General features: G+C 40.3%; 1 protein-coding gene across 2 annotated transcripts in view; it reads left to right on the top strand.

Moving 5' to 3' along the window:
- Positions 1-27,158, top strand: part of LOC108412518 (homer scaffold protein 1) — a 58,212-nt gene that overhangs the window by 17,380 nt on the left and 13,674 nt on the right. Inside the window, exons 2-5 of one of the 2 annotated variants that reach the window (XM_017684569.2) lie at positions 17,940-18,096; positions 21,013-21,144; positions 22,504-22,596; positions 22,752-22,778. In XM_017684569.2, coding sequence (XP_017540058.1) covers positions 17,940-18,096; positions 21,013-21,144; positions 22,504-22,596; positions 22,752-22,778 — 409 coding nt within the window. The remainder of the gene's footprint in view (positions 1-17,939; positions 18,097-21,012; positions 21,145-22,503; positions 22,597-22,751; positions 22,779-27,158) is intronic. The other variant, XM_017684570.2, reaches the window with a different exon arrangement.

Below are 27,158 nucleotides of genomic sequence, written 5' to 3'. Positions count from 1 at the left end.
GCATGTCATTTAAAGAGAAGAAACCCACACCAGCAGGAGCTCACACATGCACCTGTGTGCAGTTTCACCTTTCAAAACAAGATAAAATAGTTTATAAAAGTTTTAAAAGCGGTTTAGTTACTCAATATTTTATTATTTAATACAAAACTACTCTCTGTCCGGATTTTCCACAGCTGTAGTAGTGCTAAATGCACATTACAGATGTTCATTAATTTAGTTCATTCTAAAATGATTAGCTGAAGAAAGCATAGAAAGTAGGTCTGACTAGGCAGCAGATCTGTTGGTGGGGGGTTTTGTTGTGGGGGGGCAGGCGGGGTGTTTGGGAGGTGTTGTAGAGTGGAGAATATAGTTAAAATTTCTGATGTCTTGACAAGAAAATATTGTGCTAATTTTATTTTTAGAGCAATTATTATGCGCAATTCTTTTTAAATATCGCTCAGGCTCACGCAAGCCTTTTACATTACCTTGAATATATGAGGCTTGGGCCCATAATAAAAACGCTGATTCAGGATCAGCTCCCTTCCAGGGGTTTTCCACAGCCACAGTGGTGCTGAATGCAGTCGTTGCTCACTCTTGGATGCTGATCTTCTAGTTCTTCTCTATGAGCTGTAGAGAAATACGTTGCTATCTGGTATCATCTCCGTTTTTTTTTCTATTGTAATTAATGGTGTGGTCATGTTTGGTTAGTAGGAAAGGAAGCACCGGGCCATTGTCTGATGGATGGATTCCCAGTATTAAATAACATCTGGCAAATCCCCATTCTGCTAACTTAATTAACACAGAGGGACAGAGTATTCTACCCCCAGAGAGAGAAGGAGAGGGTGGGAGTGCGGGAAAGAGAGAGAGAGCGAGAAGGAAAAGTCCCTAAGCGCTCTACAATGGCTCCGTCCCAGAAAAAAAGCCCTCACCGGCTCTTAATGAGGTCTGAGTCAGCCAATTACACCTCTCTCGCTCTCCTTCCTCGCTCTCATTTTTCCATCTCATACCTCTGGAACCAAAGAAGCTCTGTGCAGATTTATCTCTTGGCCGAATTGGAGTGAAACACCAGGCATTTAAAGTTCTAAGTGTCTGGCATTTTGTTCAAGTTTTTCTTGCTGAGGCTGGGTCAATAAAACGGTGTTTAAGTTAAAGGAGTCTTTCAGTCGAAAATGCTTATGCCATCAGCCTGGTAAAAAATAGGCAAACACAATGAAAATAACAATCCCCCTCTTCCATGTCCTTTGGATGCGTGTCATATCACTCAAGATGGTTATTATCGATTTTCTTTCCATCCATATGTGACATTTACACACTACGGGAGTTAATGTAGTTACAGTCATGGCAGAGCGCACACGCCTACAGAAGTGGTGTGTCTGTAGAATTGGGCACTTCCGCTTTTCATTGGTTAGGCTGGGGACAGTTTGGTGCATGTGCCTACCTATAAGGTTCCACATTTTTCCTGCCAAATTGGGCTTCCAACAAAACTGCAGTCAAGTTCAAAGTTGCTGCTTCTGGTGGGAGAATTTTAAGCACATTTAAACAAACTGGGCTGTAGATTTTTGCTGCCTGGCAACCTTGCAGTCATCATCTTCACATTTAATCAACTAAAAACAGAATGCAATGAAATGCAAATCATTAAAACCCAATGTTTAAATGAACATAGTACAAACACAACGTACCAAATGTTGAAACTGAGATTTTTTTTTTCCCAGTAAGTTTTTAGAAAAATACATGTCCATTTTGAATTTGATGCCAACATGTTTTACAAAATCTGGGACAGGGGAACAAATGACTGATACATTTTTTAATGCTATAAAAACAACACATGGTGGAATATCTCACATCTAATTATGCTGATTGGCAACAGGTTAGTAACATGACTTGGAAAGGTATAAAATCCCAGAGAGTCTTTCAGAAGTAAAGATAGGGAGGGGTTCACCCATCTGTGAAAGTGGTGAAACGCACTCTGCGTGGGCAATAGTAACATTTCACAGCCTAAAATAGCAACAAATTTGGGGATTTGATCATTTATGGTACATAAATAATCTGAAAAATTCTCTGTATGCAAGGGACAAGACCTAAAACCATTAGGGCCGTGATCTTCAGGTCCTCAGTGGGCACTGCATTAAAAACAGACATGATTCTGTAGACGAAACCTCTGCATGGGCTCAGGAGCACTTTGAAAAGGCATTGTCTTTGGAAGTTCATCGCTGCATCTACAAATGCAAATTAAAACTACCATGCAAATTAGGATCCAAACAGGATCCAGAAATGCTGCCACCTTCTCTGGGCCTGAGCTCATTTAAGATAAGTGGAAATGTGTCTTGTTGTCCAACGAATCAAAATTTGGAAATCTTTTTGGAAATCATGGGTGCTGACTCCTCTTGGCAGAAGAACAGAGGGACCATCCAACTTGTTATCAGTGCATAGTTCAAAAGCCAGCATCCATGATGCTATGGGGGTGCATTAGTGTACATGGCATGGGTGATTTGGACATATGACGTTGTTTGCAATAAAACAGATGGTATTCTGCCCACTACAGGTTGCTGAGTCAGGCTGTACATATTGAACATGTTTAATATTAATGGATTGGAAACAGAGCTGAATAGATTATAGAAATTTGAATTACAAAGATTGGATTGCATATATAGAACATACACTGTTCTATAAAGAAATACCAAATGGTAGTCTAATCCCCACATAAGAACAGAACAGGGACAGAATCTGTGGGAGAGTTCTTACTTTTTACTTTGTGGGCCTGAAGTAGTCTAACAGTTTATTTGATGCTTGGTACACAAAACAGGGCAAGTGGGCTGGTTTGAGGCAGGAATTTTAAGAGTAAATGTCTCGATTCAGGCTGATCCTAACCGATTTACTGATTATCTTTTCAGATTATTCTGTGGGGTGGAGTGTTCATAATCCAATCTTTATAATTCCAATTTCTCTGGTCTGTTCACAGGAAGTTGTGGCTGCTCTGATTTCACATCATAATTATTAGACATGTTCAGTATTTACAGCCTGACTCAGCTGCCTGTAGTGGTAGACCACTGTCTTATTAGAAACAAAGTGAAACACATGTGAAACCAAGCTGAACAAAAATATCACATTTGCCCCGACTAAGGGCCCCTCTATGGGAATTGCAGTGGTATGTTAACACCAGGGCCCATTCACTTTACCAAAATATTCATTTTTTTTTTCTTTTCACTTTTGTTGGCTGTGAAATGCAGACATATCGGTCTGGGCCTCAATGTTTCCTGACATGTCTGTTTTGATATAAAGTCATGTGGAATTCTGCGAGATTCCAGTTGATTTGTGAGCAAATTTGACCGAAAAAAAACCTATCTACAAATAATTAGCATGATAATGTCTAGTTAAAAAATTCAGAATTATCGATTATACCCAACACCCCAAACACTTGGCCATCTACAGCTTTGACCTACTTCCTGTTCTATTTTTAGTTTATATGTAGTTTACATGAACTGTTTTGATGAAAATCTCATATTAGATAATATAATACTAAGTAACCTGTTGTGAAAACTGCTTCACCTGTTGTTTTAATCTATATTACTGTGAACATTCACAAGCTCCTTCTTGTGTAGAATCATGACCAGTTGCACACTAACAGCGCTCCTCACTGGAGATGCTTCAGACTGCAAGTGGTTTCCAAACCCATGGCCACATGCTTTACATTAAAAAGAGTGAGGTGTTTTTCAGTGTTACAGCAAAGTCTCTCTGGAATACAGTTAAAGATGCCTTCGGAAAACCAGGTTTTCACAATAATTTGACTTGTCTAAACCACCAGTACACTTAAGCTGTACTACACACACTGAGATTTTGCTGAGATTTTGGGCAATTTACTATTGTGTACTATAACAGCTTTTTAAAGGCCCAATAATAACCAAATGTTTTAATAAACAAAGTAAATTAAACATTATATGTACATAGTACTGAAAATGATGTGTTACCATCTTACTGATCCTGTTTCCCAGCTATAGACAGGGATCGGAGGAGCTTTCTCTGCTTCTAATAGTGCCAGGGCTAAAGGTAGCTGCTCTAGGGTAAAACCCAGGCACTTGAGCTTGGTTGTTTTTGTCAAGTTGTTTTCAGCGAGTCGCAATGAAGGAAATTAAAGTTGCAAAGCATGTTGTCATTTATATAAGCTTTGTGACTTTTTAGTGTTTGACAGTTTCTCGCTGTAGATTCAATTTACCAGGAAATCAGCTGGAACGGTGATGAATGTAAAAGTCCATTCGTCTCCTAATGATCAAAGTTCGGCCTTCTTTTTACCTTAAGATCTAAATCTGCTGTGGAGCTGCAACTGGGCAGTAAAAGAGCTGCATGTTGCCGACCCCTGGGTTAAGATTTTAAAAATCGGCTCTAGTTTAGATCTGTGTAATAATTTTTGGCTATATTAATAAACATCGGCTGACATTATTGGTTGTCAGCGTTAAATTGGTCTCTTTTCATACCAGTCAGACCCTCCAGGAGATAAGAGATTGAGGCACACAGTCTCTGACCTTCTGTGCTTTAACAGGAGGAAGAAGGAACAAGTTCTTTTGTTTTGCATGTTGAAAGCACCATTAGAACATCTAAAGGTGCCGCAGGAGCCTTGTGGCTTTGTTGTCAGGCTATTTAAGTGGTATCTGTGTTGTAATCTTCTTTTTGTCCAAGTATAGTCGCAAATTAGAGGGCAAAATGAGGAGCGTCAAACCAACTGCAGCTGGAAACAGCTGCTCCAGAGTTTATATTGCATCTTTTGTTTGGAGTCTTATTTTCTGTCGTGTCATGACAGCAAAATTGCTAATTGAAATATGTAATAAATGCCAAGTGGAGGCACAAATTTGAGAGCCTTGAATGCTTGCAGTAAAATTATTTTTATCAGGATGTCACAGTTCTATGCTTAGCACTATAATCACATTTCTGCAGTGCATTTTCTCTGTCAGTCTAACCTAGATGTAGACCAATTAACTGGTTGGCTTTATAATATAGGTTATTTTTGGAAGATGCATAGCGGTTTTGAAGATGAATCTTTCTATCAGCTGAGTGCGTTCTCTGTTTAAATAATGTCTTCCAAATATTCAGTTTACACGAGTATTACATGTTGTGCTGCCTTTGCAATGAAACCTGCCTGATAAAAGAGAGCATGAAGAATGCAACGGAGATTTTCAAAGCACTGTTTCTAAACTACAGTGCAGAGGCATGACTTTGAAATTAGGGTGTTTTTAAGAGATCAAGCTTTCACCAGGGGCCTGTTCATTAACCCTCAGAGGTCTAGAGTTACTGCCATTGTTCTACACATTTGATTTAGATTTTATGACTAGTACGTTAGAAAGTGCATCAACGAACTTAGAGTTGGCTTGACGAACCTTTTGCTGTGAAATTCCATTTAAGGTGTTGCTAGAACATTGCTATGAATCCCAGTTAAGGTGTTGGTAGAACATTGCTATGAATCCCCAGTTAAGGTGTTACTAAAACATTGCTATGGAATCCCAGTTAAGGTGTTGGTAGAACATTGCTATAGAATCCCAGTTAAGGTGTTGGTAGAACATTGCTATGAAACCTCAGTTAAGGTGTTGCTAGAACATTGCTATGAAACCCCAGTTAAGGTGTTGCTAGAACATTGCTATGAAACCCCAGTTAAGGTGTTGCTAGAACATTGCTATGAAACCCCAGTTAAGGTGTTACTAAAACATTGCTATGGAATCCCAGTTAAGGTGTTACTAAAACATTGCTATGGAATCCCAGTTAAGGTGTTGCTAAAACATTGCTATGGAATCCCAGTTAAGGTGTTGCTAGAACATTGCTATGAAACCCCAGTTAAGATGTTGCTAGAACATTGCTATGGAATCCCAGTTAAGGTGTTGGTAGAACATTGCTATGAAACTCCAGTTGAGGTGTTACTAAAACATTGCTATGAAACCCCAGTTAAGGTGTTGCTAGAACATTGCTATGGAATCCCAGTTAAGGTGTTGCTAGAACATTGCTATGGAATCCCAGTTAAGGTGTTGCTAGAACATTGCTAGGGAATCCCAGTTAAGGTGTTGCTAGAACATTGCTATGAAACCCCAGTTAAGGTGTTGCTAGAACATTGCTAGGGAATTCCAGTTAAGGTGTTGGTAGAACATTGCTAGGGAATTCCAGTTAAGGTGTTGCTAGAACATTGCTAGGGAATCCCAGGTGGTTGCTAAGGTGTTGTTGGGCTGTTACTAATGTTTAGTAACCATTACCTTTATAGCCTACTTGATGTGTCACTCATTCTGTCCTAGAATAGAAGCATAACAAATGTAATAGGGCTGCAACAAACGACTAATTTGATGGTCGTTTGAACAATAGATCAGTTACTGAAACAGATAATCGATTATTCGGATTATAAATCACCAATTTACCAAATAACTTCTATGCAGCTATTAGCTTTTAAATTTGGCTTGAGGTCGTTTTATGCATTTGCTAACTAACAATGAAGACAATAAAGATGAATAACATTCAAGAATTTACTGTTTTAATGAAATAAATAAAAAAATAACCGGGCGGAACGGAAACCTGTTTGGATCTCCAGTTTTCGCCGAATTTGTCCGCACCGGTGGTCTCGGCACCAAGACCGCAATGCGGTGTTTAAAACTGTAAACGCTATCTGGAAAGTGATCATGGTTCCAGCTCCATTAACGATCTATTAACAAAATAGGAAACGTTACAGCTCAGTTCCCAACACAAACTACTGTTAGCATCAGCTAACTAGCTCACTAGCACGACTATGGCCTCGTCCCAAACCACACACTACACTAATGAGAGCACTGCTACTGGTGTACGCGCTATTTATACACACTATTTACTGAACTGGTATGCGAGATGAATCTTCTTGGTCCAGCTGACGAGTTTGCTCTTCAGATGCTCCGTGCCGGCCGAGCTCGGCTTTACACTTTGGCTTTGTTTTCTGAGTTTAGCTCCCACACCTTGGAGGCCGCCATCGCGCTGTTGTTCACTCTCCAGTGAGCGCTAATGTCAAAACGTTCCTAGAGAGCCCGAGACAGACGTCTAATGACGTCAGCAACTAATCGACTACTAAATTAGTTGCCAACTAATTTGGTTGTCCATTTAAATCAACTAAGTGAAATAATTGTTACACCCCTACAGCCTAAGGCTTAATAACTGCTACCATACTAGTAACTTTAATGTTATACCATCAGCGAAATCATTAATGCTCATTTTCTGCATCCAGCTGTTGAGTTGCGCCCCTGCAGACACCTGTAGACAGTCGAGGGCTGTAGCAGAGTCCGAGGTTATCACGCACCCCTGAACCCCTCTTGTCTTTCTGCGCAGTGCCTTTGGATTACAATAGCTGTCGCTGTCACTCAAGTGAGAAAAGCTCCACTGGTGCAGCGTCTCCATTGCAGTATATTAGCGGCGCATTAGCACAGTTTGTTGCTGAAGAGGAGAGAACTGAATAGACTTGAACAGCAGAACAACTCTGAGGCCTGCAAGTCCATGAAACACGCACACACAAAGCATATTGTCTGCCTATGACATCCCTATTGTAAACAGGAGCCGGTCAGCGTGCCTGCTGCCTGTACGATATGCTTAGAGAATAATCCTCTAACCACAACTGCAGCTGCACTCTGACCACAAAGCTGTGTGCACGCTGAGGCGCTCTGCTCTGGAGCTAAGGGTGGGCAATATGCAAAAAGGGTTGCAAGTTTGGGTGCCCCTAGTCAAATGACATGGTTTTTTACATCTTATGTGACAGTGTGTTAACACATCCGCTACAGAGAGCACACGTCTACACATTGTAATGCACAATTACTGTGTATTTTTTGCTGAATATAACATATTGCAAAAAAAAAAGAAAAAGTATATTTTGTATTTCATTGTTTTCCCAATATGATAAACTCAGCACAACATATACCATATTAACCCCTTAAAATCCCTGGTTTATTACATACTAAGGCCTATTATTCAGTAACTACTGGGACTCTAATGCAAACTGGCTGAGCTATTCTGTGTTATAGAAGCATGCAATAAAACTTTGGCCTTTTAAGGGGTAAAATATGTTCCCTGTAGAGAATATGTGAACATATTTCCACTTAGAAAATCAACAAATCCTGGAAATTAACTGGCGAGATTAAAACTTTTGCCTAGAACTGTATATCATGATACTTGGAAGTGTTTTCATGATTCACAGTATAGATCATAAAATTAAATTTTTCTGAATTTGTCACGACTGGCCCCTCCCAGTCTTCCGTGTGCATTTGTTTACATGTCCATGTACTTCTTTGTTTTGTTTCCTCCCGGTTCTGCCCCCTTGTTTCTTGACTCCTTGACTCCTTGATTGTTGCCACCTGTTTTCCACCTGTGTCTTGTGAACCCTCGTTATCCCTGTTTGTATTTGAGCCCTGTGTTTTCCCTAGTCTAGTGCTGGTCTTTGTTTGATATGTTTGATGTATTGTTTGATATTTAACCCATCCGTGAAGTGAAACACCACATACACACTAGTGAATACACACACACACTAGGGGGCAGTGAGCACACTTGGGCGGCCCTATCCACGTCGCTCGGGGAGCAACTGGGGGTTAGGTGTCTTGCTCAAGGACACCTCAGTCATGGACTGTCGGCACTGGGGATCAAACCGGCAACCTTCCGGTTACAGGGCCGGTTCCAGACCTCCAGCCCACGACTGCCCGCCAACACTTTTATTGTGACATTTTGAAAAAAGTTTCAATGGACAAAATGTTCCAACAAAACAGCAGTGCCACAATTTAAAGATGGTGATGAAAAGTAAGTAATTCAACATTTGTGAAATTAAAGTTACAGTTTACTGTATATAAAGGTCCTAAACTGTCACTGGAGCAGTGCCACTCTCATCACTGGGGTGGGACCCTCAAGGGTCCATCCCAGGACCTTTAGTCAGCGAACATAACTGAACCATAATCCACTGAAATGACATATTCTATGTTGTACTGACTCCACACACCCTGCCTCGCCTCCAGGCTTTTATTCTACTGTTCTGATTTAAAATATTAGGTTTTATAAGATACAGATATTCTTCCAGTGGGAAAAATGTATTTAAGGTTCGCAATCAGGCCTTAAAACCACTGCTGTACCTTTAAGGGAACATTTACATTGTTTGTACCTTGATGAATGAAAAATGCACCTGCACAGAACCTTCATTACTAACCGTCTAGACAGTGTTTATGAGGCTACATGACACCTACATAAACGCATCATCACAGCTGACATAAGCCGACCTGCCGACTGTCTGCTTTTGACAGTGGTGTCAGTTTTACATAATGCCTGTGTCACTTTTCTGGCAGTGAATGACTTTGTAGTGTAGTGACTATCACTTTGACATATTGCTGATAATGTGGCCACTTAAGTCTTATAAATGGTAAAATGAGCCCTTAAATAAGGGCCACTAAAAGCCTGAGTTGGCAAGCTGTATCATATTTCCAGCATCATGTCACTGTGACATACGCTGAGCTGCAAAGTCCATCATCTCCCCAGAAATGGTCACGACAACCTAATGTCAGAAACAGATCATTATCTCTTAGCACAGATGTCATGGCAACTTGAGATCAAAGCTGGCAAATGCATAAATGACATGTTTTGGAATAAGTGTATTATCGCGATACACTATACTTTTGTGAGCATACCATGGATATGGTCAGCACTTAAAGAACATTGACCATCTTTTTCATAAAATAAGAGCATAATTAGTTCAGTTTAACTGGATTTAGTGCAGTTGAATAAAAATAGTTGCTTTTGATGGCAGCTTTTTAATGTGGTACTGCTAGTGCATTGTGTCTGCCTGTCAAAATATCATGATTTGTATCATGTCCTTTATAATATATACGATATAAATGACCCTCCAAATTTATCCCATCTGTGCAGTGAAACTCCACATACACACTAGTGCATTCTACACACTAGGGGGCAGTGAGCACACTTGCCCATGTGTGGTGGGCAGCCCTATCCACAGTGCCCGGGGAGCAGTTGGGGGTTAGGTGTCTTGCTCAAGGGCACTTCAGTCACGCACTGTTGGCTCAGGGGATCGAACCAGTGACTTTCTGGTCACAAGGCTGGTTCCCTAGCCTCCCTTGTGTATGTGTATGTCTATGTCAGTGGTCATGCTTATGTAGGTTCCATGTAGCCTTATGAACACTGCCTTAAAATAAAATGTTACCACTTAAACTATTTAATAAGGAATAGTAAAAATTGCTAAAAATGAATGAATGGTATTAGATTATGGTATAACAGGTTGACAGGACATCCGTGTCTTATTACTCTGCAGTTTATTTCTGTATGCTGCTTGTTGTTGTTTCACTGCAAAAAATGGTGACCTGGCAAATGACGTTATTTTAAATCTAGTCAATATATTTAATATTTCTTATTTTGAGATTGTTGTAAGCTGTACGATTATTTAACTTTTGGTAACACTTTCTATGCGTTACCTTTGTAAGCATCTATAAACGCATTCATAAAATGTTATAATACATTCATAAGGCATTATAAACATGGCTATAAATATTTATAAAAATGCATTACACGTTATAGCCATGCCTATTATGCATTATCGGTTGTTAACGTAATATGTTATAAGTACTGCTCATAACAATTATAAGAGCTCATAAGCTGTATTAGTCCGCTCTAAGTGAAGTGAAGTGTACTGGACTAAAGCCTCCTCCAGTGTTAAGAGTGAGGCTTCAAGTTGAAGTATTTACTGAAGGATTTACTGAAACACTAAAACACAATAAAGCTCATTACAGGCTTCAAATGAGTTTAAACTAGAGCAACATCAGTGTTTCACCCAATGTGGGAAAGTCAATGTACACCACTGTAAATGTGCACCACCGTTAGCCTGACACTGACTTAAGTACTGTAGTGTTACAGAGTGAAGGGTTCTAGAGCTTGCTGTTAGAACCAGTGAGGGACCAAATTACAATGATCCCACTCTACTATCTCACCTCTCCCTCTCCAGGACTTCACTCCACAGTGACTTCACGCTAGTGTGATGTCAGAGGGGGTTAAGGGGAGGGGCTGATGGGTACTTGGTTTGCTGTGATGTAATGCAACTTTTAAAGTGAGACGCTGGATAAGAAAAGTGCAGTGACTTCTTTGTCACTGACAGTATAATATGTTATTAACACTGTTTATAACGCATTAGATAGATAGATCGATAGATAGATCGATAGATAGATAGATAGATAGATAGATAGATAGATAGATAGATAGATACTTTATTGACAATTCATAATGTGTAATAAACAATAAAAAGTGCATAAAAAGTCTATAAAGTGTAATTCAGTGTAATTTCTATACATATATTTATATAACCATGTTTATAATGCCATATGAATGCATTATAACATGTTATAAATGTGGTTATAGATGTTAACACACCTGACATTCATAGAAAGTGTTACCGAGCCAGTTTCAAGCATAAGTCCTACTACAGGCAAAATTATCAGCCAGTATAATGAGATCATATGACTTACTAAAATCTCTTAAAACAATTTAAAGTGTCTAGAAATAAGTTAGTCTCATTATAAGCTTACAACAATCTCAAAATGATACTAGATATATCGACTAGATAATTTCACCTGACAGTGTTATAGGCTCACTGTTAATGGTCTAAATCTGTCTGTGTTACGATCTAGGCAGTTGGTCTTTGCTTCACAAGTGCTGACCATACCCACCATACACTCAGAAAAGCGCACTGTGTCATAATTTACTACAGTAACATATATATGTTGTTATATTGGTCACCTCTATTTGACGCTGACGTTTGAGCCTGCGTTGCGCTGGTTCCGAGTCTCAATTTTTTAAAAGCCCAAGCCTGTTATCTGCACTCAGTGCATATTAACTAATCACACTGTAATTATTTTAAATGAATCCGTTTTAATGTAGCAATTTGTTATAACTAATTGAATGAGTGCTTTTGCCATTACCTCCCACAGACATTCAACAACAGCCAGATTTTCATCACTATAATATCCATCTCTCAATTACCATTAGCACTAAACTAACAGTGGAGTGGAGAGGGATTTGATTAACTGTTGATTAACTGTTCACAGTGTGTCGGTGTGGTGCATGTATTGGAAAAGCAGGCGGGGCGTCACGGTTGGGCCTTTAGTCAGGGGGTTTGTAACACAGTGGACCCTAAATGCCTTACTGGACCTCATATATCACCTCGTAGGCTGTTTTACACCCTTGACTCATTGGTAGGTATGATGGTGGCCTGCATTAGAGCACTAACCTGGCTGGGAGTGAATTAAATATTGTTATGTTAGGGGCTCATTCATTTTTTTACACTGGCACAAGCAGAAGAATGAACTGATTGTTATGCAGTGGCTCTCTATCACACACAGAGATTTCCCAGAATGCACTGCAGTGGCTGTAGTACTGTCTTAGCATGCTGATCTGGACAGGGGTGGGGATGAATTAATGTTTAACCCTGCTGTCTGGGGGTGTAGCACTACAGCTGTATTGTGCCAAGCTATGTCGTTATGTATAGTAGCATAAATCCCTATAAATCCTATAGGGTTTCGGCCAAACGTACCACACCACAGCACAGGATCAGTTCCAGATAACTGAAGCTAAACCATCTCTGAGCGACTGCCAGGCTTTTTTTTCTACACAAATAACTGACGCCTCTAAAATACAACTTGGTTGAATGTGTTTATTCAGCTGTTCAGATGTGGAATAGAAACTTGGCATAATTTTGAAACACTGTCATCATTTTTCAATACCACGGTCCAGGGCTTTCTATAGAAATGTCTTGTTTTGCGTCCCTAGCGTTTACAGATGTATTACTCTTGAAAAACACGTTATGGTTACAATTTATTTACATTTAAAAATAAAACGATAAGTTATTTTAACAGTCACACCTTCTTGAGCCTCAGTTTAGCAACATTGGTTTTTAGCTTGATGTAGAATTCCAGGCTCCACAGGAGAGAGAGGCGTTTTAATGTTCCAACTCGGCTCACTCGCTGCACAGCCGGCAGCTGGTTCTCCACTAAATTCCCAAACTGTCGTCACCGCTGAGCAGCTTTTTTGTTTTTTATTGGGTCAGTTTTATGGCTCAGTCTGATTTGGTCCGACTCTGAAGATCAGACTTCACGTTTGGCGAATGGTGTTGGGTTCATTTCTGGCTGATTCCAGGTTGTTGAGCTGTTCTTCTGTCACAGCTGCCGACTGGAAAGCTGCTCAGTGGTGACAACAGTTTGGGAATTAAGTGTCGTCTCGTCTTCAGAGTCAGACCAAATCAGCTGTCGGGTAAGATGTGATCTTAACAATGTCCGTTTTTTGTTTGACGCAAAGTAAGAACTAAAAACGTTCAAACGTGGCTCGAGCATCTCCTACAGCTGTCAAAGTCGTTGCTTAGCAACGGCGTCTCAGCGGAGTGATGCAGTGTTTGTGAAAAACCTGTGATGTTATGGTGAAATAACAGCAGTTAGAACGCTTCTCGCCCAGTCAGCTCGCATGGCCGGAACCAACTGTTGTATAAAAACACATTGCAGCTGCCTCAAGGGGTATTTTGTGCCACGCCCCCTCACGCATACATCTGATCCTGAGAGTTTAGTGTTATTCCAGTGGAGAACATTTGTTCAGAACATGTTCGAGACTCGTTCCTCTGCCTAACCACCGCATCTGTTACTGTTGCTGATGGAAATCTCTGAGCAACATGTCTTTAGAGACCCTAAGTTGAAAAGATGCTGCCAAAAGATTTTGCTGAAATTGTAGTAAACTGAGCGAAATATATAATGAGCTGCCCGTGTAAAATGTCCAGCTACTTTTTGTGTGTTTTTCCCACAATTACCGCTCACTTACATGCATATGCATGAGAAAGAGAAGTGCATTTTGTTTTCTACCGGCCTGTAAGCTGTGCATTTACCCTGTATGCCAATTTTGTACATAACGCAAGGACAGAATGCATCCAATTTGCACCTGAAACTGGCGTGTAGTGCTGAAGGATGAGATAAAATCAGCTTATTATAATGCTGATTTAAAAAAAAGAAAAGTCTTGGTCTCGGTGATCCCACCCACACCCAGAGCACTCTCGCTCTGCCACGTATGCACTCACTTTATATTCTTGTAGTGTGAAAATTATTTGCAATGCTATAATGAGCATCATAAATCAGTCTAATTAGCCTGAATATTCAGTGATTTATATTTAATTACCTGGGTTTTATTATAAAGCAGATAAAGAGTGATGGGCCTAATGAGCCACGTCTGTTCCTCTCTCTTATAAAACATGTGAGTATGTGTGCTGGGGGGCAGTGGGGGGAATTATGGGCTGCAGGTGTAAACACAGTTGGAGTCTTGGCTGAAAACACACACATACCCCTGAGTCGTTGCCCCCTGTTGGTGGAGCTCTGGCACAACCGTTTCCATTACTTGCTTATAATCTCACCAAAACGCAACCCTTATTGCGTGTAACTGTTACCCAATGTTAGCGTTAGATTATCTAAGTTACCTTGAGATCCAACGTATTCGCCTTTATTAAGGAAATAGTTTAATAAGCTGCAAGACTAATGTCCCTAACAAGTAATGGAAGCCTGCTGAAACATTAATATACTATTAGCGACGTTTTTACGCTTGTTGTTGAAAACGACCATAATACATTCAACCGACATTAAACGGTTGTTTTTGTAATTTAACGAAAAAATCTCAGATTTTTGGGTTCCTTTTATCGCTTGTGCAGCGATTTTGTCCGTTTTTCTTTCTTTCTCATATTTCTCTGTTTGGAGTCTCTGAAAAACCTCCGCTCGGAGGCCCATATAGCCCCAACACTTCGCCCTGCCCCTCTATCTCAACAAACTTGGACGCCCTATGTGTAAATCAGAGGGAAAGGACTAAGTGGTAGGGTAAAAATGCTAGAATGGTTGAAAACATGCGTCTTTCTGGGTTTCTCAGTTTCCCTCTGCGCCACTGAACTTAGTCCGTCAGCTCAGGCGCTACAGATGCTAACAGGTCACTAGACTTGTCCGAATTTTGCAGAACAGTTCATCATCGCATGCTTGTATCAAACTATGCTGACCCAGCTAATAAAATTCAAGTCCAGCTCTTGCTGCTGTTTCTAATGGTCTAGATGTTTTTTATCAAGATAGTTGACAAACGGGACAAAACGTACAGTGGTGGTCATCCAGCTAGACTAATCTACCAGCTTAACCAGCATGACCCTGCTGAAAAAACACGTTTATACTAGTCTGGTGCTGGTCAGGTGGCTGGTCACACTGGAACAGAAAGAAGTTTGGCACAAAGCAGCTCTGTGGTGGAGTTTCTCCCAAAAAGGGGAGCGACGTCAGTAGAGTGGAGGTGGTTTGGTTATAAAAGCTTGGATGTACAACAGATCACAGAAATATGCAAGATATGCAACAACAAAAAGGGGGAAACGCACCTGATCTGTTTCACCACCTCAAGCAGAAGTGCTCAGTGGAGTATGAGGAAAATCAAAAGTGGCTGTTTACACGCAAAGACTTCTGCCAATCCGACTGAATACAAGCAGATGACAGATCCAGACTGAGGTGTTTATTCTCACTCTATTCAACAGTCTGATGATAATCCTCGTTTACATGTTCACTGCGAGTAATCTGATGCAGAATGATACGCATGTGTGGAGTACCGCTTGGAGAAAACGTAACCATGACAGCGAACATCACGTGAGGTCCAGTCGCCGTGAGATGAGTTTCCAGTTGGTTTGTGATTTTAATGTCTTTAAAGTGACGTCGAGAGGAAGACGTCACATAAGCTCGCCGCCCGACCCACCGCCGTCCTTTAAAGCTCAGAGTATGAACTCCGGCTCCTCTGCAGACCAGTTTCTGCTCCGCCGTGTTGAACGGTATAAACCTTTCGCTGTGACACGAAAGGGAGTGCAATCGGATTACACTGATATTATTCCTCTATTTAACTGAGCGTTTAGAGGTTTACTCATCTCGTTCAATCGGATCAAAAATTGTATTCCGAATGGCCTCAATCGGACTAGACCATTCCGATCGAGGTGTTTACGTGGACGCATTCCATTCCGTACTCTATTAAACGTGGCTAATGCCGCGAAGAGTGCTCAACAGCCGATAGCCACGTTCACATGCATCCTAATAATCTGTTAATAATCGGACTAATATCAATCGGAATCAGTTTTTGTGTCTACTGAAAATTTGAAACATATACTAAATAAAACGTTGACATTTATTTTGTTGCAATAGCATGTTTTTGAATTAATAAAATGTTCAGTGTTTTGTCATATCGCCAAAAATATCGTTAGCGCAAAATACCCTGAAATATCGTGATATTCTTTAAGAGGCATATCGCCCACCTCTAGTATGTTATACCCTCCTTTGCACAGCTCCACAGACTCTCAGTACCGTGTGCTGCCTGTGTTCTGTTTGGTATTTATTGTCAGTCTTTCGTATTTATTTACTGTACTGTACTGTCTGCACTGTGTTTATTGTATTGTCTCACAATTGTGCTCCTGTGTCGGTCCTGGAGGAATGTTGTCTTGTTTCACTGCGTACTTCTGTATCGCTGAAATGACAGTAAAGCCTGACTTGACTTGACACTTGTTCTGTATATTATTTTGTCTGTTTGGCCCTGTTTGGCACAAACATACCTCAGCCCTGCTAAAAGGAAGTTTGGACTCTTCTGGTTTTTAGATTAACAAATTGAAAGTCTTTGAGTCTATAGACAGACAGACAGACAGACAGACAGATAGACAGATAGATAGACAGATGGATAGATAGATAGACAGACAGACAGACAGACAGACAGATAGATAGATAGACAGATGGATAGATAGATAGACAGAGAGACAGACAGACAGACAGATAGACAGATAGATAGACAGATGGATAGATAGATAGACAGAGACAGACAGACAGACAGATAGATAGACAGATGGATAGATAGATAGACAGAGAGACAGACAGACAGACAGACAGATAGATAGACAGATGGATAGATAGATAGACAGAGAGACAGACAGACAGACAGACAGATAGATAGATAGATAGATAGATAGATAGATAGATAGATAGATAGATAGACAGACAGACAGACAGACAGACAGACAGATGGATAGACAGATGGATAGATAGATAGACAGAGAGACAGACAGATGGATAGACAGAGAGACAGACAGAGAGACAGATAGATAGATAGATAGATAGATAGATAGATAGATAGATAGATAGATAGATAGATAGTCAGACAGACAGACAGACACTTTATTGATACTGAAGGAAACTTTCCAGCCAGTATCAGACACACAACACAGTACGGTAACAGTAATAAGGGTGTAAACAACATAACAGGAAGAATTAATATAAAGATCCACTCTACAGGCAGATAAACAAATAGAAAAACACAACAATCTGGAATAAGATCCATAACCTGAGATGAAAGACGCAGTGTAATAATGACTGTACAAGGAGGTTCAGGCATATAATGACCACTGAATGAATAAGTATGTGTAGATATTGGTGCCAAAATAAAGTGTCCATTGTCCAGATGTGCACGATGCGCAATGAGGTATGCAGAAAGTGCAGTATGTGCAGCAAGGTGTCCAGATGTGCAGATGGATGAAGAAACATAAGATTAAGCCTGAGATATAAGACCTATGATTGGTGATTTAACATGAGATTTAACATGAGATTTAACATGAGATTTAACATGAGTTAGTACTGTTGTTTTCTATACTATTTAAATGTAAACTTAATTACATCAGTGCTTGGTTACATAGTTAGTAAGGGTGTAATGATTTCTATTCAGATTTTTGCTACTGTGGTTTTACGGGTGAATTCACACATTTAGTGTGTAGAAATATTTACTGAATGACATTTTATTAGCCGAGAATCTGGGGATGCATAACGCTTTATGATTATGTCAATAAAGCAAAATGAAAGTGTAGAAAAGGCCTTAAAGTGTTCGTCCCAACACTGGATTTTCATTTTTCTCTCTTTCTTTCTCCTTAGAGAGCAGCCTATCTTCAGCACCAGAGCCCATGTCTTCCAGATCGACCCCAACACCAAAAAGAACTGGGTCCCCACCAGCAAGCACGCCGTCACCGTGTCCTACTTTTATGACAGCACCCGCAATGTCTATCGCATCATTAGCCTGGACGGATCCAAGGTCAGGGCAGCATGCCATGCCACACCACCACACGCCAGAAATATGGACCACATGCTAAATAAATCGCCCATGTTATGCAATAGAAGTTTGGTTGTAAAGTTGTGCTCCCACACTGAAAAAACAATCCCCTGAATTTACTTCACTCACAAATAACTACCAGTTTTGAATGTTATGATTCTGACAAATTGGCCGATTTTTAATTTTAGTTATCCAGAACATTTTATGTACTGACTAGATTAAAAGCTTTTAGCTTAGGTGCCTAAAACGTTATAGCTGTAACGGTTGGGAGCGAGGAGGCGGAGATAAGCAACGTTTATTATGGGCAAACCCAAAATCAGGGTCATAACGGTCCAAAGTCAGATGGCCAACATGGATAGATTTAAAGCCAGAAGTGATAAACACGGAAACACCGAACCAACATATAAACACAACCAGAACAGTTCAAACAACAAAGACCAGCGACAACTAGAGGCAAACACAGGGCTTAAATAATAACAGGGTATACGAGGATAAGGCGGGAACACAGGTGGAAACAATCAGGAGTGGAGTCACGAAACGAGGGGGCTGGACTATAAAACCAAAACACCACAAGAGCACATGGACTGGACTGGGAGGGGCCAATCGTGACTCAGTCGATCCCTCGTATCTCAGAGGCCTCATCTTGTACACTTCACTTCGGCTAAGGCAGTAATGAAGCGGCCCTTAGGGCGTCTGGGATTCCCCCGAGGGAACAGACCAGTAGGACGAAGGCTTGGTAGAAACGCTGTCAAAGTGGACGGCTGATGTTTGTGTGTTTCCCCTTTCTGCTCCCTCCCTCTCTCTCTCTCATACAGACACAAACACATATCAGAGAGTTTCTGTGGGGGTGGTGTGGTGGTTATTTTGGACTTTGGGCTGGGTTAAGAGGAGGAGATATTTTGGAGAGCATGGTTGCGTAACTGAACACTCATGCACACATACCCAACATGACTCCCCTCAACTCAGCACCCCACCCACCATGACCTTCTCGTTGCTTCTGTGGGGAAACCAACTCTTCTCCAGGATTTTAAAAGCATTTATCCTGGCAGTAAGGGTGTACATGTACCATATATCGTATTATGAATTATATGTGTGCAAATAAACATCAACACAGTAAACAGTAACAGGAATTTCCTGTTTTCACAAAAGTAGTCAATGTCTTATGAGCTAGTCTGGAGAACAAAGTTTGGTTCCTGATTTCCCCTGGACACCTCCAGCCCTCACATAGATCTGTTTGTGAGTGCCTCCAACATGGTGGTGGTAGTATGAGGGAAGACTGATTGAGGGAGGGGGAAGGAACTCTGAGAACTTGGGCTGGAGCTATGGGCGGCTTCTGCCTATAGCTAGAAGGTCAGACCCCCTCCACAGCTGTAGCAGGACTGATGTAAGACTGAGGAACAGGGAGGAGATGTGGTGGCGGTGGGAATTGTGAACACTGCGTGGTGAGGACGTGAATTTATAGGGCGCTAGATTGGAAAAAGGACGGCTTACAGGCGTGTTCCTCCCCCGAAATTTCAGTTATAGCATAACTTCTGTCAACAGCACACCTGATTTAACATAATGAAGGATTGCTTATCCAAACCAGGTACTGGATGGTAAAAATAAATGATGCTGGACTTCCTCGAGGAGAGTTTTGGAGATGAGCACATTGACACATCATTTATTGTATGAATGTAATTTGGATTTATCATAAACTTAGTGGTTCCTGATCAAATGAACTTACTGCCCAGACAAATGGCTTTTTAAATATAGTTTTCACACATGCTTAAAACATTCGCACCATATTATATATAACAGAAATTTACACAGAAGCCTCAACAACAAAATATATTATCAAATGTATTAGTAACAGAGTGTTTTAGCGCATCCGCTCTTTGCTTTTATCACAGCTTCCGCTCTTTTCAGGAGACTTGCTTTCATTTTTTCAAAGAACCTGCAGACACGCCTCCAAAGTTCAGTCGTCGAAGCTGGTTGATGATTTTCTGAAGTGATCAAACCCATTCAGTGGTGTTGAGGTCTGGACTCTGGGGTGGTCAGTCCATCGTTCAGCTTCTTTGTTTGATGTGTCCGTCTCCTTTTCTTAGTGAGGTTCTTCTTGATCAGCTACACGTCCTTTCAGACCCACAGCGCTGAGTGGTCTTCTCACAGTGGAAGGATGGAGGAAACACCTGTGGATGTTTTCAGATCTGAAGCAGCTTGATTTTCTCCTCTCTCTCAGAGACCAAAGCTTTAAGTGCTGTTTGTCTCATGGGGACTCTGGTGGTCTGCCAGATTCCTGCCAGTGAATTATCTCTTATCTTTTATCCAGAAATATCTCCTGAAAAAATGAACAACTTGTACTTAATGGCCATTTTGACTTAATTAATTAAATGAAGGGGGCTCTGCAACACACACCTGTCTAGTCAGAACACAACATGACAAAGATGGCCAGTTATAGCAGCATTAAACTGATCAATGGCAGCAGAATCAATCGTTCCATAGTGACCCTCGCTTCATCGACTGCTTCCTGTCCTCTAATCAGTTGGGATGCAACCACAGCCTCCGTCCTATACGCACACACGCATTCATCATAGAGCTGTTTCCCTTAGCAACCAGCCTGACTTTCACAGGCCCACTGTAAACTGTAGCTGTGTGCCGTTCTCAGTCTTCCTTTGATCATCGCACATGTGATTAATCAGAAGAACGCCGCAGCATCTGCCTTCATTAGAAACACAATCGGCCTTTTGAGAACCAATTTCAATGAACTGGGAGATTTACTAATATACTCCTGTGGTCAAGACCATGCACACCATGCATGCATGCTAATTCACACTCAAAGGCAAAAAAGAATTGAACGCCTACTTGTCTGAAATGTACTGGATTAACACGTAAATGTGGTCATGTCACTGTTCTTTTCAGGCCATTATTAACAGTACAATCACCCCAAACATGACATTCACCAAGACGTCGCAGAAGTTCGGCCAGTGGGCGGACAGCCGGGCGAACACAGTCTACGGTCTCGGCTTCTCCTCCGAGAGTCACCTGAGCAAAGTAAGAACCACAGAATAATCTGCAGTCACTTGTGTGTTTAATCATAACTGGAGGTGGTATAGATCCGATACCGGGTATTGATATTGAGCCAATATCAGCAGAAAACACTAGACTGGCTATCGTGACAAATCTAGACAAATCGATCCTGACAACATCACAGGATTTATCTGAGAGCCACAAAATAGTCATGTAGATCATGTGATAACGGTAAAGTAATGGGGCATTTTCCAGGAAGGTCATTAACTTTTCTCATATAATCATGTAAATGCAATACCTGTAGGATTTAAATGAAGCTCTTCAATGAAAAATAACTCCTTTTCAATTAATACTATTAAGTCAGATCAGTATCAACCAATGCTTTAACAGTGACACAATTAGATTTAATTATCTGGATACTTTTAAAAATACACTGAATAATAGTTCACTGAGTATTTACACATTAGTGGACAAAACACAAACCAAGCTTTTTTATTTTTATGCTTGAAAATAGTCTGGAAAAATACATTTACTGAATCTCGTTGTAATGGATTATAGACAACTATAGCATTCCAACATCAATCAGACAGCGACTAGGCCTTCGTTTTGGGCCCTGTGTGCCAAAACTCAATAGAAAATAAATGAATCAAGAAAAATGTTATATTTGAAGCTAGAAACAGACATTAATATATATCTGAGCTTGTATGCATCTGTTTTACAGTGACTCATTAAAGGGTTCTGACATTCCTAACAACTAACCGAAACACTGCTTACACTGCTATAGCTATGACACATACTCACAGTCATTGATGTATCTAGAACTTCCTGAAGGCCTTGAGTGAACGTCTTCTCACAAAATCTGCCCCATTTATTGGTTCTAACGTCATTTCTGAATTATGTTGGTAGTCAATCTAAAGGCCTTCGCTTCAGCTACTGAGGTCCTAACCAGTGAGAGAGCAGCTTGGCTGTACCTTCTACTGCTGAGAAAGCATTGGGTAGACTGGGTAGTTTTCCATTGGGTGCTTCAAGATCTTTACACTTCTGTAAAGCAAAATGCAACAAACGTTATTATATTAAATAAAAATGAACAATTTCAGACATGCATCTTCTAATTTGTAGAAATCGTTAAGCCTCTAAAGGCCTAGAAGGCCCAAAGGGTTCCCTGCTGTATGCAGTTAAATCGCCACCTTCATCAGTTCACTGCATTTTTAAATGTATTTTATACTCCAGTTATTTTTGCACTGTGTGTGTGTGTGTGTGTGTGTGTGTGTGTGTGTGTGTGTGTGTGTGTGTGTGTGTGTGTGCGCATATCTGAGTGACTCAAAAACTAATCCTGTTTCTTTTTCCCCCCGTCTTCCTCCGCATGATCTCTGTATTTGTCAGTTTGCGGAAAAGTTTGCAGAGTTTAAGGAAGCTGCGCGGTTAGCGAAAGAGAAATCTCAGGAGAAGATGGAATTGACCAGCACTCCTTCACAGGTAAAACCACAGACACCAGCCACCTTCGACAGCTCTCAAGAGCGACTTTCACTTCTAACTAACACTGTCTGCTTTTGGTCTGAGCTATTTGTTTAAATTGAATGTCCTCTTTTACTTTTAAAACCCGTCTAACAACATCATGCAATCCTTCCAAGCGCAAACAGGCTTTGGCTACTTCTAAGGTAAGGATGGCCTTGGGAAAACGTACCGAACGCCTCTTTAATCCCCACAGTAACCCACCCAAAACATTTATACCCGACCCACTACCTCCATCAGCCCACTCAGAACATCCTCCTCCAGTCCCGCTCAGGGTGTCCTCCACACATGATGACCTGCAACATCCACCCAAAACCATTTATACCGAACTAAACCCTCCTTACCTGCTTAAAAATGTTCTCACCAAACCGTACCCACTCCCATCCCAACCCGGCATTGTTAAATCAACCTTACTGGTCATCCAGTGGCTGGAACACATGTCTTCCATCTCACTTGTTTAACTACCTTTTTAAAATTTAGACCTAAATCCAGAGTACAGCTCTTAATCGGGTGCTATCAGAAGGCTCCTAGAAGCGTGAGAGATCACATTAAAGCAGAATTCCACAGATTTTTGTGTCTGGGATGTAAACAAAGTCATTCAGAGTGGTTTGATGTGAAAGTAATTGTAGAGACACTTGTGGACTTCTTTACAGTGGTGGTGATAGGAACCAGGGGTCACAGTGTTTACCCGTGAACCCACACGAGATTTAATATGGAATGTTGATGGTGGGAAAATCGTGGTCGTCACGCCTGCAACCAGTCCGAATACGGACAGAAGCTGCATTGCCCAGAATCTGTTGCGGACTCATGAGGAGGAGCTAATCCCTTCGCTCATGTTTCCGGACTCGGACTTTAGACCAAGACCTTTTCTCAGAACTATTGTAAAACAACCTCTCAGGCATCAGGCCGCATATTCATAACCATTTTTTAAAATAACTTTCTGTGCGGGAGCTTTTAAAGGTATTACACTCTGTAGACGTCTGGTTCCTATCAACACCACTGTGAGCAATTCTGACACTAAGTTTTACACCACACTGCGAAAATGGTGTCTTGACAAATGAACTGATTTTAAATCTAGTCAATATATCTAATATTTCCCATTTTGGAATAATTTTGCACTTTTTATAAGATTATCTATCTTATTTCTAGACATTTTTACTTGTTTTAGGAATTTTATTGATAAAATTCTCACTGTAATGGCAGATATAAGTGCTGGTTTTAAGAACAAGCAACTCTCTGCCAATATAGTGAGATCATTTTACCTGATATAATTACTTAAAACAAGTAAAAATTGTCTACTAATGAGGTAAATAATCTTGAATTAAACTTACAACAATCTCAACATGACAAATATTACATTTATTGACTGTATTTAGGATCATGTTACTTGACAATAGACCATCTTTGCAGTGCAAACCACTTTGAATGAGTTTGTTTGCATCTTCATCACTTAATAATGCAAAAAAGAAGGTCCTCTTCAAATATGTTGTCTTGAATATTAAACTCTTTGCTTCTAATATCACTCTAACAATGTCCCCTAATCCGATTTAAGCACAAACAGGACTTGACTATGGCTGCTAAAAAGGTAAGGATGAGCCCACAACAGGCTTAAAGGAGCAACAAGTGGCATTTGCTTTGTGCTTAAAATAGCAGAATACTGTAGATTGTAGATAAGATTACTCAATATTAGTCAAAATCATATTTTACTTACTTGCAACTCACAAAAGAAATGGGGCAAATAGGAAAATGCGGCTTATTGCTCCTTTAACGAATCCTCTCCTCCCAACTTGCATTAAACATGAGCTTTGACCCAAACCCCGGCCAAGCAACTAAAAGGGTTTGTTGATGATAGATCCTGACCAGCGCCTCCGCACAATCAAATCAGCCTCAAGTCACAAGTAATTATACTAATCCTGTTATCTCCTCTTATCATTTTAATCCTTTTATCTAACTAGTGCGACTCCCATTTATGCACAGTTACTGAACTCTGCCCAAGAAACCAGGCGAAGTCTGTTTAAAGCACTTTTTGCTGGGCCCAATTTCAGACTTTCCCTCCAAGCACTGCCAACCAAAATCTGCTATTTATGGACTCTCTGTAGTAAACAAAGCCAATTGTGGCCAACAGTGTAAAATCTCTGCTGCTTTTCCTCTGAAATTTGTTCAGAACAGAAAAGAAAGGCATTCTTCAGCATTTTTCAGCCCAATTTCTATCAGCCACCTCAGTCACTACAGGCAGCGCTTTAAAGAGCTGAAAACCTGCTCACTCAAAACCACTGGGCAGACGGAGGTGGTGAGGAAGAACTACGCTCTTAAAAATGGTTCTTCAAGGGTAATAAACACCATAACTTCATACTTTTACATGAAAAGCACTTAGTACAAGTCAGATGTTTGTGCCATTCATTTTAGTGTGAAGGGTGAAGTTTCATTGAGGAATATTTACACAGATAGTTGCCGTTTCAATTAGCGATGCAGGGTGATATCAGAGTTGGTAGATAAAATGATTAAATGTGCACCGGTCAGGCAGAACATTCTGACCACCTCCTTGTTTCTACACTCATTGTCCACTTTATCAGCTCCACTTACTGTATAGCTGGACAAACTCCAGCAGCACTGCTGTCTGATCCACTCATACCAGCACAACACACACTAACACACCACCACCACGTCAGTGTTACTGCAGTGCTGAGAATGATCCACCACCCAAATAGTACGTGCTCTGTGAGGGTCCATGGGGGTCCTGACCACTGAAGAACAGGGTAACAGAGTATCAGAGAAACAGATGGACTGCAGTCTGTAACTGTAGAACTACAAAGACCAGCTATACAGTAAGTGGAGCTGATAAGATGGACAGTGAGTGTAGAAACGAGGAGGTGGTCGTGTTTTGCGAGATCAGTGTTTCTTAAAAAGGAAAGGGTTCTTTAGTAAAGCCATTGGTTTATTTAGAACCACGAGTTTAATGCTTAAATGGTTCTTTGCCTGGTGAAATGGTTCTCCTGATTGATGGAGAACGTGTTGTATATGGTTCTATGTAAAACCTTTTTGAAAATGGTTCTACATGGCACCAAAATTACGATGTCAGGCTTGTAGCAATAAAAGAACCTTTCCTATCAATCTGAAGTTTTCACCATGCAAAGCACCACCCATTAAAAGATGGTTCTTCAGGGGTTCTTTGGTAAAGAAAATGCTTCTATAAAGAACCCTTTGCATGATTAAAGGCTTCTTTGCATCATGAATCGGCTCTTCAGATCGATGGAGAATGTGCTGTAAATGGTTCTGTATAAAACCTTTTTGAAAATGGTTCTTCTTATGTTATAAGCTTGACATTGTAACAATAAAAGAACCCTTCTGAGTGCTACATAGAACCATTTAAAGAAAGGTTCTATATAGAACCATCTACAGCTCATTCTGAAGAACTTTTTTCATAATGCAAAAAACCCTTTAATTATGCAATGAGTTCTTTGAGTGTTCATGGTTCTTTTTAGAACCGTTTTCTTTAGTAAAGAACCCTTCAAGAACCATGTTTTTTAAGAGTATAGTGCTAACTAAGGCTGACTGATGATCGCCTTCCGTCACCTCAAAAATGCTCCCAAACAAAAAGGCTACAGCCTATAAAACTAAAACTGCAGCATCCACAATAAGGAATTTGTTGTTTGAGTGTTTTCCAAGCTTCAGATGTCTTTGATTAATCTAAACCTAAAGTGTGGGACTAACATAAAACATAAAATCTCATAGCACTGCTGAAAAAAGGCTGTTTAAAAGCAAACTGTACATTAAACAGTGAATAAACAGTTCATAGTATGTTCATAAATACTGTTGAATGCAAACGTCTGAACACCCCTAATGAAATTAGACATTTTGTTGATTTCCAGGTGACAGGGAACAATCTCAAATATTTATTTTTTAAAAATCTGGTAAAATTAGTGCACGGTTATGTGTTTAGCATAATGGGAAAAATTTTATCATAAAAAATATGTATACATTTTCTGTTTTATTTTATACCCGTATATTAAATTCAGGAAAATAAACAGCAGTTGTGCATTAAAATGTGCAGACGTGTTCTCTGTAAAGGAAGTGTTCACATATTTTCACTTAGAAGTCAATAAAAACGTCACATGACAAGGGGAGCCCAAGCTGTTGAATCCGACTGTATATGCCGTAAAAATATGTATATTTTTTAACTAAAAAGTAAAAATAAATATATAAATAAATAATGAGTGAACACCCCATGCTTTATGTCAGTGTGTTCTTATTCTTAACAATACGGGGCGATTCAAAAAGATTAGTTTGATTTCAAAGCGCCATATTTTTACAAATGTGAGGCGTCTAGGAACCAATCACAATCCAATTGTAAGAGGGGAGACATACAGCACTGGGCGAAAGTTTGAGGCATCTAAGCAAATGTTTAACCAGTTGACCTCAGCAGTGAGTTTATCACAATATACATTAGAATAAAGTCGTATTCATAATTCAGATAAACAGAAAAACAATAAAAAGTAACGAGAATTTCTCGGGTCCATATTTTTCCT

This window comes from Pygocentrus nattereri, chromosome 16 (genome assembly GCF_015220715.1).
Source record: "Pygocentrus nattereri isolate fPygNat1 chromosome 16, fPygNat1.pri, whole genome shotgun sequence".
NCBI classification, from domain to species: domain Eukaryota; kingdom Metazoa; phylum Chordata; class Actinopteri; order Characiformes; family Serrasalmidae; genus Pygocentrus; species Pygocentrus nattereri.
Note: the sequence above shows the minus strand (reverse complement) of the source record. Positions and strands in the feature narration are given on the sequence as shown.